This window comes from Chenopodium quinoa, unplaced genomic scaffold (assembly GCF_001683475.1).
Source record: "Chenopodium quinoa cultivar QQ74 unplaced genomic scaffold, ASM168347v1, whole genome shotgun sequence".
NCBI lineage: Eukaryota > Viridiplantae > Streptophyta > Magnoliopsida > Caryophyllales > Amaranthaceae > Chenopodium > Chenopodium quinoa.
This window is the reverse complement of record NW_018745000.1, coordinates 6,016,852-6,030,273: the sequence shown is the minus strand read 5'-3', so window position 1 is coordinate 6,030,273 and position 13,422 is coordinate 6,016,852. Positions and strand designations below refer to the sequence as shown.

The following is a 13,422-nucleotide window of genomic DNA, read 5'->3' as shown; positions in this document are numbered from 1 at the left end:
TTGGGTCAAGCTTTATTAGTAGACTTATTTTTATACGAAATAATTATTTTTTATTTTACAGAAAATATAGTTGTTAGTGTTAATATCAATGTAGGGTTTTTTTTTTTAATTTTTACGCACTAATATGATATAAAAAAAAATTATTTTTAGAGACACAATATAAGCATTTATAAGTATATCACATATTATTCTAAAAAAAAATTACTTGGATCAATCTAGATGCCCGAATAAACGGACTAGATTCGGATCCTAAGATGTGAGTCGGATTCGGACTCAGGTCAATCGGATTCGGATCTGAATTTGGACCCGAGTCCACGATCTGAATATTAAACGGATCGGATTCGGATTTAGCCACATCCGACCCGAATCTGATTCGTTGTCATCTTAATTGCGGTTATTTTCTATTTGGGATTGCTTGGGTCAAGTATTTGGTTTAAATTGGTTTGGGTCATTTCAAGTATAAGGTACTATTAGTTCGGGTCACTTCAGATTTCGGGTCTGTTTGGGTCGATTAATTCAAGTTAAATTCAGGTCGGGTCACTTCGGGTATCGGGTCAACTTCGGATCGGATCAACTTCGGGTAAGATCATTTCAGGTCGGGCTACTTCGGGTGGGGTCAACTTTGGGTTTCAGGTCAAAGTCGGGTATGGGTTGGATCAGGTATGGGTTAGGTCGGGTTGATTTTATTCTCGGGTCACTGTTTTCAGGTTGATTTCGGGTCATGGTCCGGTCATTCGGGTCGGGTTAGGGTTAGGATTGCCACGTCTACTCTACAATACTTGGAAAACGGGTCATTCAGGTCGAGTCAATTCAGGTCGGGTTAAGTTTGGGTCAGCAAATATTCGGGTCGGGTTAATTCGGATTTCGGGTCAAATTCGAGTTAGCACTTTGGGTTAAGTTCAAGTCGGGTCGTGTCAGTTCGGGTCGAGTCAATTTAGGTCGGGTAAATTTTTATGACCAATTTTCGGGTCAAGTCAATTCGGGTCGGATCAGTTCAGATCGGGTCAAGTTTGGGCCAGGTCACCAAAATTCACTTACAAAAATAGTTGGAAAAATTAAGTAAAATCGTTAAAAAAAAAAATAAAAAAATCGTGAGTACCTATTACTTAGAAGAAAGAAACCCTATAATAAGTAATTCACCATTTCACCCTATTCATTTACGGTATCGAGTCACTTTGGGTCGGGTTAATTCGGGTCGGATCAATCAATTTAGGTTAATATCGGGCCGGGTCACTTTGGATTTCATGTCACTTCGGGTCAGGTCACTTTGAGTTTTAGGTTAATTTCGGGTCGGGTCATTTCGAGCATTGGGTCACGTTTGGATCAACTCCACTTTGGGTTGGGTTCGAGTTAGTTCAAGCTCGGGTCATTTTCGAGTTAATGATTTCGTGTCAACTTTCAGATCACAGATCAGGTCATTTGAGTCGGGTCAGGATTGTCAGGTCTACTCTACATTGGCCTGTGTTTCCTTCAAAGAAAATTACATTGGGTGTTTTACAGTCCACGTGTAGAGGTCCTAGTATTCAGATTCACATTTTTCATTCTATTCAAGAGAGAAGAAAAAAAAACCATTCGTGGGTTCATAAAAATCCGGCAAGTCGAATTAGAAAAACAAAACAATTGTCGTCAATTTCGAAAATCACCATGAAAGCTCTTCAAGCTTCAACTTCTTACAGCTTTTTCAGTATTCCTTCTTCCCAAATCCTCCGAACACGAACAACTCGTCCACAATGTGTCATTCTTTCAAAAGGTAGTACTTCGTATTCATCATCAATCCTCTTCCTGATTCAATTGAATTTTGCTATTTTGATTTTTATAGTTAAATTTACAATTAAAATTATTTGAATTGATTTATAATTGTCGCTAATTAGGTAAAGATTTTGGATTGTATAGATTAAGAAAATAATCATATGAACCTATAGCTTGATGTTCTGCTGCATTTTTATATATTAAATCACAATCATTTATTTTTTGTTGTTGATTGTTTTATGATTTCTAATGTAAAATTGATAAATCATGATTAAATATGTGGAGAGCATATTTTGATTAGTTGAAATTGGGTCTAATATGTAGAGGAGTGCTAATTTCTACAAAATTTCTTTCATCTATATATTTTCATAAATTTTAATTTTGAGATATAGGATGTTTAGAAGTTTATATTTAAATGGTACTTTACTTAGTTGGAAGGTTGCAATTATGGTGTTTAATGTTCACATTGTTCTAGGATGAGCCGTGTATATAATTGCTACCCACTATCTAGGAAGTTTCATTGACCTAATTCATTAAAGTCTTGTGATTTTATATCCTCAATATCCTTGTTGAGTATAGTTTTTCGGAGTTTCCGTCTTGTAAATGTAGATTTTCAGTTGCATACTACCCATTATTGTCTAGTTCTTCAACAAATCAACCACTATTGCCTATTCTCTTCTGGTTATTTTTTTTAGCTTGCAGACTCAACAAACAACTCTATTTTGATATTTGGTTGGGTAAATCTTGAATTTTCTTTGTCAATCAAGTTGAAATTACTTGCATGAATCAAATCTTAAGTGACAAGATTATTGGGATATCTATGTAACTGAAATGGAGGCCACTTTTGGGTGGATTGTTCACACATTCAACCATTTAAGCCAAAATTTTTATTTTAAATGTCTACCTATTAGGAAAGTTCAGCTAACTCTTTTTTTTTTTTTTTTTTCTTTTTTCTTTTTTATTCCAACCCTCTTGATGGGATAGGGAAAGGAAGAAAATTACTACATTTGCTTATCCATTTTTCAACAACGGCCAACTTACAAAATCACTAAATAATTGTTAAAAACATAGATGGAAAGGGTGGACAACTGGAGACTTGTAGAACAGAAAAATGAAGATCTCGGAGCTCTCCAAAAGAATTTCTTGATGTATCTCTCACTCTCTCATTCTCTAAAAGGAGTTTGTGAAAAGAAACCTTATTAACTCTCCCTCTTCCTTTCAAAATTGATTGATTGGTAAAAACATGAAATCATTTGGACATCTATGTAAAACTAACTTGGGTGGTGGTTAATAAAGGAAGTTGAGGACATTCAATAATAGATTTTCCCATGTATAGATTAACATTGTAAAACTATGAACTTCTATTATTGTGGTGGATAACAAGTTGATCTACAATTGTTCTTCATCGTGGGACTAGTTAGCTAGAGAAATACTTTGCTACACTGCTTACACACATCATTTGTCACTTGTGTTATGTAAAGTCAAAATTTTAGAGTGGTTGACTTTTAAACTTGTAGTACACATTAGTTTTGAGATATATAGGACCAATGGACCATTATTAGTAATGTGCTTGTATTTTAAGCATCTTGAATTGGAATATAGATCCATTTCCTTGTTATTTCACTTATATATTCTTCTCTTATCTCCTTTTAGTTGAATAATAAGAAGTATAATGTAACAATCATGTTATAATCTGTTATAAAAATGACCAGCTAGGCTTTAAAAAGAATTTTTGGATATGCTAGCAGACCCTTAGTCAACACAGTCATATGGGTTTATTGAACTTATTTTATTGTAGTTTCTTAAATTACAAAGTACTCATACTTTGTTGTCGATACAACTGATCAAGACTAATATGTAGCTGATGATAGGCTGATATATCTTTTATAACCATTATATAATTCATATGAGATGAATTACTATCCTTTATGCAATACCTCTCTGTGATTGTGGCTACAGTTGCAATTCGTAACCCTGCTATCGAGATTCCACAAGATTATGCTTAAAGATTTCTTGTACTATTGATTAATTTCTTGATATGTTTCTTTCATAAGCATGCATCATCTGATTGATTCTAACACATCCACTTGTTCTCCAGTGGAACCTTCAGACCAGTCTGTTGAAATAATGCGGAAATTCTCTGAGCAATATGCTCGGAAGTCAGGAACATATTTTTGCGTTGATAAAGGTGTCACATCTGTTGTTATCAAGGTATTTTTATTTTTATTATTATTTTTTGTTTCTTTCTGGCTATGTGATTGCCTTATTGTGACACATCCATTCGGCTATGTTGATATTTAGTGATGATTCCCCCAGCCCTTTTTCTTTCTCTTAAAATTATTCTCTTTAGGATGTCCTTACATGTGTGAAAAAAATGTGATTATATTACAGAAGAGCATTCAGAGTACTACAATCTAATTGGGAAATTTGTTGGAAGTTAAAAAAATAAAAAATTGGTGCAACAGATCTTTAAGATATAGTTTTTCTTGTATTATAAAGATTAATAGTAGATAGGAAGAATAATTATTATTAAATACTTTAATTTGCTCATACAGTATGTCTGATGAGATAAACTATCTTAAGGTGAGTTGTTTTCAACTTCATTTCTGCTGTAAACATAGTTGAAGTTGAACTAAACTTAGTTTGTTTCACAGAACTTAGTTGAATTTTACTGAGATTTTCTTGAAACTCAAGGTATATAAATTTTTCAATAAACTAAAGTTATCTGAACTTAACTTAATGTTATTTTAGTTTAAAATTCTATGAACTTAATTGAAGATATAAAATAATTTGTTGTTTGACAGAATGCACTCTTGACAACTATGGGCTATAGTTCTTTAGATTTCCATTGCCAGCCCATTATGTAAAGGTTTTAATTTGGAGTATGACAGGGATTAGCAGAGCACAAAGATGCACTAGGTGCTCCACTTTGCCCTTGCAGGTAAGCAATATTTTGGTCTTTTTTGAATGCAACACCTTTTATTGTAGATGTTTTGATGATTTAACATTGAATAGTATTCTAACATTCTTCAGATATTATGATGACAAGGCAGCTGAAGCTAGTCAGGGGTTTTGGAACTGTCCGTGTGTGCCCATGAGGGAAAGGTATGGGTCGCTTCCTAGTTCCTACCATAATCTGTAAATTATCAATATATATGCAATGTAACTTGAGAGCTGTTCATTACATTAAATACAAGCCAATTGTTTTGGAACTTATGAAACCTTAATGCAATTACCTTCTAACTAAATTTTTATTGGATGAAAGATCTTGAGTTATGTCTTTTGTGGTTGGTCTCTTCTGGAATATGGGAAATTACATTGTCTTCATCTTGTATCTATATTGCTTTTAGTATCTATAATTGATGTTCTGAGCTGATGTCGCCATGTGAGGACATTAACTGATGTATTTGCAAACCTAGGACAAGTGTTAAGGATGTTATTAGATTCTCTAGCAGAGGATTTTGACTTTTGAAGCAGTTAAATGATCCAAACCTCTTCCTATTGCCTTTATGTTTTGAGATTTTTGCAAAGTGGTAGCTATTGAGTTAGTGAGGCAGCAATTGAGATGCGTGATAACATCTATTCCCTTCATATTCTGGTAAATGACTCAGTCTTTATGAACTTGTTGAAACTACAGCTGTCTATTAAGGACCTGTCTCTATCTGCCAATGAAACTTTTCCCTCAATCTGTCTAGTGTTCTTTCTCTCTCTCATTTAGCTTTTAGTTTTCGACTCTCTAATTTCTACTGTAATTTTCTTGGAGGTAGTTAAGGATTCAAACTTATTCAGATTACTTATTAATTTTCATGAGTTCTGTAATCAGTAGCAGTTTGTATTTTTTTTTTCTGCCTTTTGAGTCTAGTGACTGAGATGCGCAATTACTGTATGTTACCTTTATCCTTTGGTATTTGGCACAGTTTTAATGAACTCGTTTAATTTAGGACGATGTCAGGAATTTGGTGTAATCCCTCCCTCCAAAAAAAAAAAAAAAAAAACTGTCTTGTTATCCTGATAAATTACAAAGTATGATGCTACCTCTGCTATACATTTCTGAGATCACCTTTTACTCACTTTGAACGGGAGCGACAAGTGCTCTGTACTTTCAGCACATTCCACTCTTTTTCATATCCTTGGTCTTCTTATTGAGTTAACTTCACTCAATGTATACTCCGCTAATCACTCATAATTACATTATTCAGTCACACTTCCACTCGTTTTCAATCTAACCTTCAAGAAAGTTCAAGAAAATTTTATAGAACGAATTTTTTTTTGTCAAGAACCCATAAAAATTCTCATCAATTTGGTATGGCTGTTGCTAGTGCTGTTTGGCAAGGGAAAATGTTCTGTCTTTGAAGGTTCGTGCAAAATTTGGTAGAAATCGTGCCTAAAAGCCTAAAACAATTTTGTAAGTCAAATTACTTGGCTTCGTTCTCCTTCATTACTAAAGCTTATGAGGTGATTCTTTTTTCAAATTGGATAACTTTGTCTCGTTTTCGCCTGCAAAATTTTTTAATTTATTAACTTGTGGAGTTGATTGATGTTAATTTTATGGGTTCTTGACAAAACGATTCGTTTTTTAAGTTTTCTTGAACTTTTTTGGAATTTAAATTGAAAACGAGTGGATTTGTAATGATTAGTGGACTGTTCTTGTGACTTTACATTTGGGATATGGAGCTTATTATTTGTAACGAAGGATAACAAACAACTAATTGTCTCTTCCGACGATTAGTTATGCCTTCTCGTGAATAGTTAATCAATTCACAAAAATAAATGTTTATCAATTTGAAATTGAATTTTATTAAAGAAATCAACCCAATTTAAATTAGGATTAACAAACTATCCTAATTAATCTAGAAATCCTAATTAGTATCTTAAACAAGATAAATATTAGATTTTTCTAAATTAATTCCTAAACCCACGTATAACCTAAACACAAAATTTCATGAGGCAGCCACATTTTTTTTTGAAAGAATGGTCAAGGTTACTTGGTCAGGGGTTACTCGGTCAGTTATGGTAGTAGGGGGCTTACACGGTCGGTCAAGGGCTACTCGGTCGGTCAGGGGCTACTCAGTTTGGAGTTACTTGGTTAGGGTTACTCGGTCAGGTGTTACTCGATTGGTCAGGGGCTACTCAGTCATGGGTTACTTGGTCAAAGGTTACCTAATAGGTGTTACTCGGTCGGTTAGGGGTTACTTGGTCAGGGGTTACTCGTGTGTTAGTTGGCCACACAGTGTGCACTTTTATTTAAGGAAATAAATTCCTAATTCTATTATCTATGTGTAACTTTTGGATTGATGCCACTCAATCTCACGGAAAAATAGGTGATTGAACAGAATTTAAAGAAAGCAATTAAATCTTCAATCTTGAGGCTCTTGATTCCTATCAACCCCGAAAACTCACTTCGTGTCACCCAAAACCCACCCGTAAAACCACCACAACCATCGAAATCCTAACCCTAGATTTCGGTGGAGTCTAGATGAGGAAAAAGAGAGGGGTTGGAGTGGAGGAGAGAAAAAGTGGTGGTGCTTGTTGGAGAAGAAATTGAGGCGGCGATGGTAGACTTGCTGCTTGGGAGTAGTGATGGAGAACAATAGAGTGGTCATTAATTAAATAATTTAGATGTAGGTTAAGAGTCATTAAGATTAAATAATGAACCACAAAAGCATGGGTTAGCTCGTTTGAGGATAATTAGTCTACTTAGACTTAATCAATTCTAGGGGTTCACTAAAAAAAAAAAAAAAAAAAAAAAAAAAATCCACCGAATAGAAATTCCGAATATAGAAGGCCTCCTTGCCAAAATAGCTCTTTTGTTCCTTGTCTCGGTTGCAATTTTGGGAATTATTATTAAATTTAGCTCTAGACATAATCCTAGTTTAAGAGGTTTTTTAATGAGTTCCTCACACATATATCATCCATTTTATATGTCATGGAGCTATGCATGTCTAGGTAAATTGCAACTACATTTCACAAGAAACTTATTTTTATTAAATTTTATTTCTAGATAGAATCCTTGCATTAGAGGTTCTTTGATGAGTTCTTCACATATATATCATCCATCTTTATTATGTCATGGAGCTATGCATGTCTATAGGTAAGTTGCAACTATATTTCACAGGATACCCCTAATTGTTTGCCCCAAACCAAAAAATCACTTTATTAAGGCTTGGGCAAAAAATGGTGCACATTGGTTGACACAAATATCAATGAGGAGAGAGATAGAGAGAGTGCAAGTGGAAAAACATGCCGAAAGTAGTATGGTGCAATCTTTTTGGGACACCTAAAAAAGGCAAGTGGAGCAAACAATTGGGAACAGAGGGAGTAGTCGCAAGATAGTAGTTAAGAGAAGGTTGCTTTTTTTCTAATGAAGATCCTTTACTCTTTTAATGCTCCATCTTGTGCACATTATCTCTTATATTTCCACATCACCTTCATCTGGATGTTCTTAGACTTTTCATGTCTCTTCTGTAGTATGGGCACTTGACACGTCATTTTACACTGGAAATGTTACGAAATATTTTTATTATTTTAATATGCAGCCAAGTCTGATACTTGACACTTGATGCTTCACACGTTTGCGACTATGTGTGTCTGACATTAGTTTAGAGTTCAAGTGACATAACAATAACTAAAAGTGTTTTTATTGGGAAATTGTACATTTGTACATGATACCCTCTAATGTAACAATCATATGTGGCAGATTAAATCTTTGAAATTTATATATTGACCTGTACTTGGTTATTTCTCGGTGGAATGCTATGAGGTTTGATAGTTAGTTGAACAACTAATTTTAAAATGAAAGGAAACACCCCCCCCCCCAAAAAAAATAAAAAAATAAAATTGTCAATATGGCGGTCAACATCAACGCCTTTTTTTTTCTCATACTACACTATTAAAGGTGTACAAGAATTATCAGGTTGTGAGGAAGAGCCAATACTATGTACATGACAGCTTCTAGACGTTTTGGTTGTTTGTTTAATACGAAGTGGTGCTTACTAACATGATTCAATAAATTTCATTGATTTGCCTCTGGACCATAAACAGACGTTACTGTTCCCATTGCCAAGTTATCTCCAAGAACTTATTTCCAGTTCAAAAACTGGCGCGATATACAATACTAATAATTTAATGAGGTAGGGAACTTGATTTACTCCTAACAAGCAAGTAGGAACCACTAATACTGTACTTTTCTCGAACCTTAAAAACACTGTATAGTATACAACAAGGTAGTGTTTCAATCAGGAATTTCACATTTAACTAGGTTTGCAAGCAGAGGCTAATAAACCAATTTTAAAAACAATACATGGTAGGAGTTTTTTGTATGCATAAGGAACAATTATTACAATAGTTACTGTCTCAGCTTCATTGTTTTTACCCAATTCTGAATTGTTTCTATCATTTGTAAGAAGGTCCAATGCTTTTGCTTTCTGGTGCAACATTATCTTGGTAGAGCCCTATGTTTCTTTCCATTCAAAATAGGATAGGCAGACTGTGATTGATCTTAACTGTATCTTCTTAGAAAGAGTTAGCACTAAAAACTTGCCAGATCACAAGTTCATTGAAGTATACCGAACTCTTAGAGAGAATAGCTGCAAAAGGTGATGCGTAGAACTTCTAATTGCAAACTTATTATGCAATGATCCTGATGTACTTGTGAAGAAAGACCAAAAATATTTTTCATGATTAGTTCACCCTTAAAAATGTGAGAATGATCAACCTTAAAAAATGTGAGACTAATGTAGTCTATGTGAGTTAGGCAAGTTCTCTGGGATTTGTAGAGATTGGTGTAATGCAGATGCAAACATGTGAGTGGTTGGTGGGAGCAATGTATAAAAAAGCTCAAGGTGTGAGCGAGAGGGGTTCTGCTGTGCCTAGGTGCGCCTCTTTGAAGTGAGGCGCACCATATGAACAATTAAAAAATTTTGGCCAAAGTTTGCTTCAGATGCACCTCATGTGCACCTCGCGCCTCGGGTGCGCCCCGTGTGCCTAACCACAAACGCCTCCGCCCAGACCAAGTTAAGCTCTTACCCCTTATTGTTTTGCTTAGGCGCACTTTTTCTAACACTGGTGGGAGATCGAGTGGCAGTGGAAGAGGTAGAGGCAAGGGATATTGAGAAGAGTGAGTTGAGTCTTTCCATGCTTGTGTAATTTTACTATCCCAGGCTTTCAAGATGTAGGCAATAAAATTTGGCACATTGGGGTCCACTTTCTTGTCAATTCCCGTGCAATTAGCTAGTTTGATCCTCGTGAGAATATAGGAATTTTGCCAATTCTTAAGTAATTCAGCGCTGTACTAGAAGCAGAGTTGCTTTCCTCTATGCCCAGTGTATTTCATATTATGCTGTCGATACTGACGGTGATGCAATGTGATATAACCATCAAGTGGTAACCCCTTCATTGTAGATTTTTTAGCCCATATACATGGAATTCTGAAAAGAAAACAAAAAAAATCCAAAACTTATGTTAATGTCTGTAAATTATTGTGCTCATTGTTGGTTACTTGCAAGTTTGTTTGGACCAAAAGATCCAAGTTCTGACCCTGGTTAGAAGCTGGCTTGATGTTTTATATGCTTACTGTTGAAATGATCACGCATTGCAACAAAGATGTACTTAAGGTTGTGTTATCATTATGTGGTTATTGATAAAGGGAGTTGGATTCAGGAGACTTTTAACTATTTGTCACTGGATATTGTGTCACTGAAGAGAAGTACTATCAAACTAAACATTTTCACTTTGATGTGCTCATTGTATGTGCACAATATAATGTAACTCTGTTACTGCAGAATAGTATTGCACTATTATTGCTATCACAACTGGCATCATGGTCATGGTGGTAGTCTTGATGATTTTACTTGCTGCTTAGATTATGGATCCTTCATGCATCTCTATGTTCAGTGATCATCCGTTTATTCAGGATGACACATAAATTTGAGAAAAGTTGTCACTCTTTATTTTTTCATAAACTAGTTATGGTTTTTGATTTAATACCTTAATTGCCCTTAAAGGCCTTAATGTTGGCTGCGGGATATCAAGTCAAGCAACTGTTCTTTTTAGATGCAAACACAACTGTTCGAGGGTATTTTTGTTAAGTCATGTCATGTCATTAATTGAATAAGTTTAGGAGATTTTGAGAACTAATCAATTCTGAGGTATTATATTTTTTTTAAGCTCAAGTTCAATTTATTGTCCATGTATTGATGAAACATATATTGAATCGACAGGAAGGAGTGCCACTGCATGCTTTTCTTGACCCCAGAGAATGATTTTGCAGGCAAGGATCAGGTAACTTCCACTTGATATTATTGAGACATATTATCATCATTGCATTTTATCTCTTCCGTATAGTTCCCAGGATATTTAACCGTCACTGCAATTTAACCACAAATTTCTCGCAGACTATTGGCTTGGATGAGATACGGGAAGTAACTGCAAACATTTAACATAATGACCTACTCGTTACAGAATTGTTTGGGAACTTGCAATCAGCCTGTACATTTTGTATTTTTACAAGGAAGCTGGGTTAGTGTTGTACTGTCTGCTCACCCATCAATGAACTTAATTTGTGTTTTGGATAGACGAGTATAGTTGATATATTGCTGTGACAATAAGCAATCGTTGCCTTTTTCTTATATTTTGTTTGTAATTAGGCCGATTTGCTCATCTGTAAGCTTATTTTTTTCATTGCAATGCTATATACAGAGCATCATTGAGTTGTAGAAGAGCAAGGCACCCTGTTATATCTTTGTATTCCTGCACCCGTGTTAGTCGTGTATACTGATCAGACTTTAAAAGAGATTTTTTTGGAGAAAAGAAAGGGGAATCGAAGGGATCTTTATCCCATCTTGATTAAACATACCAAATCTTTGCATTTCGTGTCGTAAGCTACTATTTTCTCCCCGTTCCTCCCCGCCCCCCTCCACAATTTAGTATCCAGAAATAAAGTAAAAATAATTCACATCCTTTGAAATTTACCAGGTAGTGCTCCCTCTCTCTTTCCTCTGAATATGGTAGCTTCTATCCTTGTTAGGTTTAAGGGGTTGTAACCAAAAGAAGAATTAGAACAGATGACATAAACAGAAATTGAATCCAATCTTCGATCCCAACTTTTTGCATATATGTCATTCGTATGGATCTGTTCATATTAGCAACAAATCTTATCGTCTACTACTTGCTACTCGTATATTATATAATCCATTGGCATAAAAAATACCAAGTTGTTTACTTGTGGTACATACAAATTGGGGCATGGGAATTCACATGGAAAATTAGGCACTACTTCCCTGTAAGTAATCAATTACAGACTACCAAATAGAAAAAACATATTTGTTAACTGTAACAAAGCAATCCCATTAAATCATTTAAAAATTACATCAACAAGCTTCAACCGAGCGCGAATTGCTTGTAGAGGAAAGCTGCCCACGATTATTATTAGCACAATCTTTTCCGTTTCTTGCAGCAAAAGCAGCCAAAAACTTGTTTCCTGAGCTACCATTATCAGAAAGCGCTGCAACGGACGAATTCCCTCTCCTGCAGGCATGATCTGCAGGGAGCCTATGCTTGAGGCAAACCTTAAGGTTGCAGCATTTACAAACTGTTGCATTAGAGAAGGTCAAATTCTCCCTGCAACGTTTAACTGGACATCGCGGCTTCTTCTTCTTTGAAGGGTCACATTCTTTTGACTTTTCGTGTTTTTCCTTCATAGCTGCTTCCTCTTCACAAGATAGACCCGTGGTTTCCATTGATTTTGAGCATATTTCACACACAATCACCTTCCTGCTTTTGTCGTCCGATTTCGGGCAATCATGTGACTTGTATGTTCTGTGTTCTACGCAGAAAACCTGCAATAATAGAATGGCTCATAATTTAGAATTACTCAAACCTTTTTTTTAGAAAACCTGCAATAATAACCCGCAAATATTGATACTGTACTTTATAATAGAATGGCTCATAATTTAGAATATATAATGGAGGAAGTATAAACATCCAACGAATATTGATACTGTACTTTATAATCCGCAATAGATAAGTAATATTAAATAGATTTTCAAACATACCCTCATCTTATGACAACGGGATTTTTAAAAGTTGTACCTTTTGGCAACGATTGCAGCCGAAGGGGAGAAAATCAAGCTGATGACAATCCGTGTATTGACAATGTCGTCCTAAATCTGGAAAACCTTCTGTTCCTCCTCCCATCTCAACCCCCTTGTTTGTTTTACAGAATAAGAAAATTATGTTGAAAATCGAAAGTTAAAACGTATGAAATTGGTGTGTTTATTGGAAAGGAAGCTTGAATTTATTATTTATAAGTTGCTTGTAGCTTGAAGAACAAGATAGATGCCCAAAAGAAGAATCGTGAATTTAGACTCTATACGACTTATGATGTCAGGGAACACGTTTTTCCTTTTTTTGTTTTTTTTTTTGTGTTTGAAAGAAATTTTTTCTAATGTGTTTGAGTTTAACCAAACCTTAATAGAGTAGGAGTCGACCGGGTGTTGATAGAGTATAGCCATTCATTGTCCAAGTTAATAGTCGTCATCTAATTTGGGCTGACTTTATTTATCTTCTAGAAAAATATTTTATATTTATCACAATGACAAACTTGTAATCACCGTCGGAGTTAAAATTCTTAAGTTGGAGGACAATTATGGATTTTTATTAATCCGAAAAAAAGTC

The 13,422-nt window shown here is 35.0% G+C and overlaps 2 protein-coding genes across 2 annotated transcripts; one reads left to right on the top strand and one right to left on the bottom strand.

Annotated features, from left to right (window-relative positions):
* Nucleotides 1-1,535: 1,535 nt before the first annotated feature.
* Nucleotides 1,536-11,597, top strand: LOC110707549 (ferredoxin-thioredoxin reductase catalytic chain, chloroplastic). Its single transcript, XM_021885569.1, has 6 exons — nt 1,536-1,750; nt 3,848-3,960; nt 4,641-4,690; nt 4,783-4,854; nt 10,968-11,028; nt 11,142-11,597. The coding sequence occupies exons 1-6, from the start codon at nt 1,645-1,647 to the stop codon at nt 11,184-11,186; spliced, it is 447 nt and encodes a 148-aa protein (XP_021741261.1). The 5' UTR covers nt 1,536-1,644; the 3' UTR covers nt 11,187-11,597.
* Nucleotides 11,598-11,693: 96 nt separating this feature from the next.
* On the bottom strand, nt 11,694-13,422 carry LOC110707548 (zinc finger AN1 domain-containing stress-associated protein 12-like). Its single transcript, XM_021885568.1, has 2 exons — nt 12,838-13,422; nt 11,694-12,584 (listed from the first exon to the last, which is right to left on the bottom strand). Exons 1-2 carry the CDS (start codon nt 12,940-12,942, stop codon nt 12,117-12,119), a joined length of 573 nt encoding a protein of 190 aa, XP_021741260.1. The 5' UTR covers nt 12,943-13,422; the 3' UTR covers nt 11,694-12,116.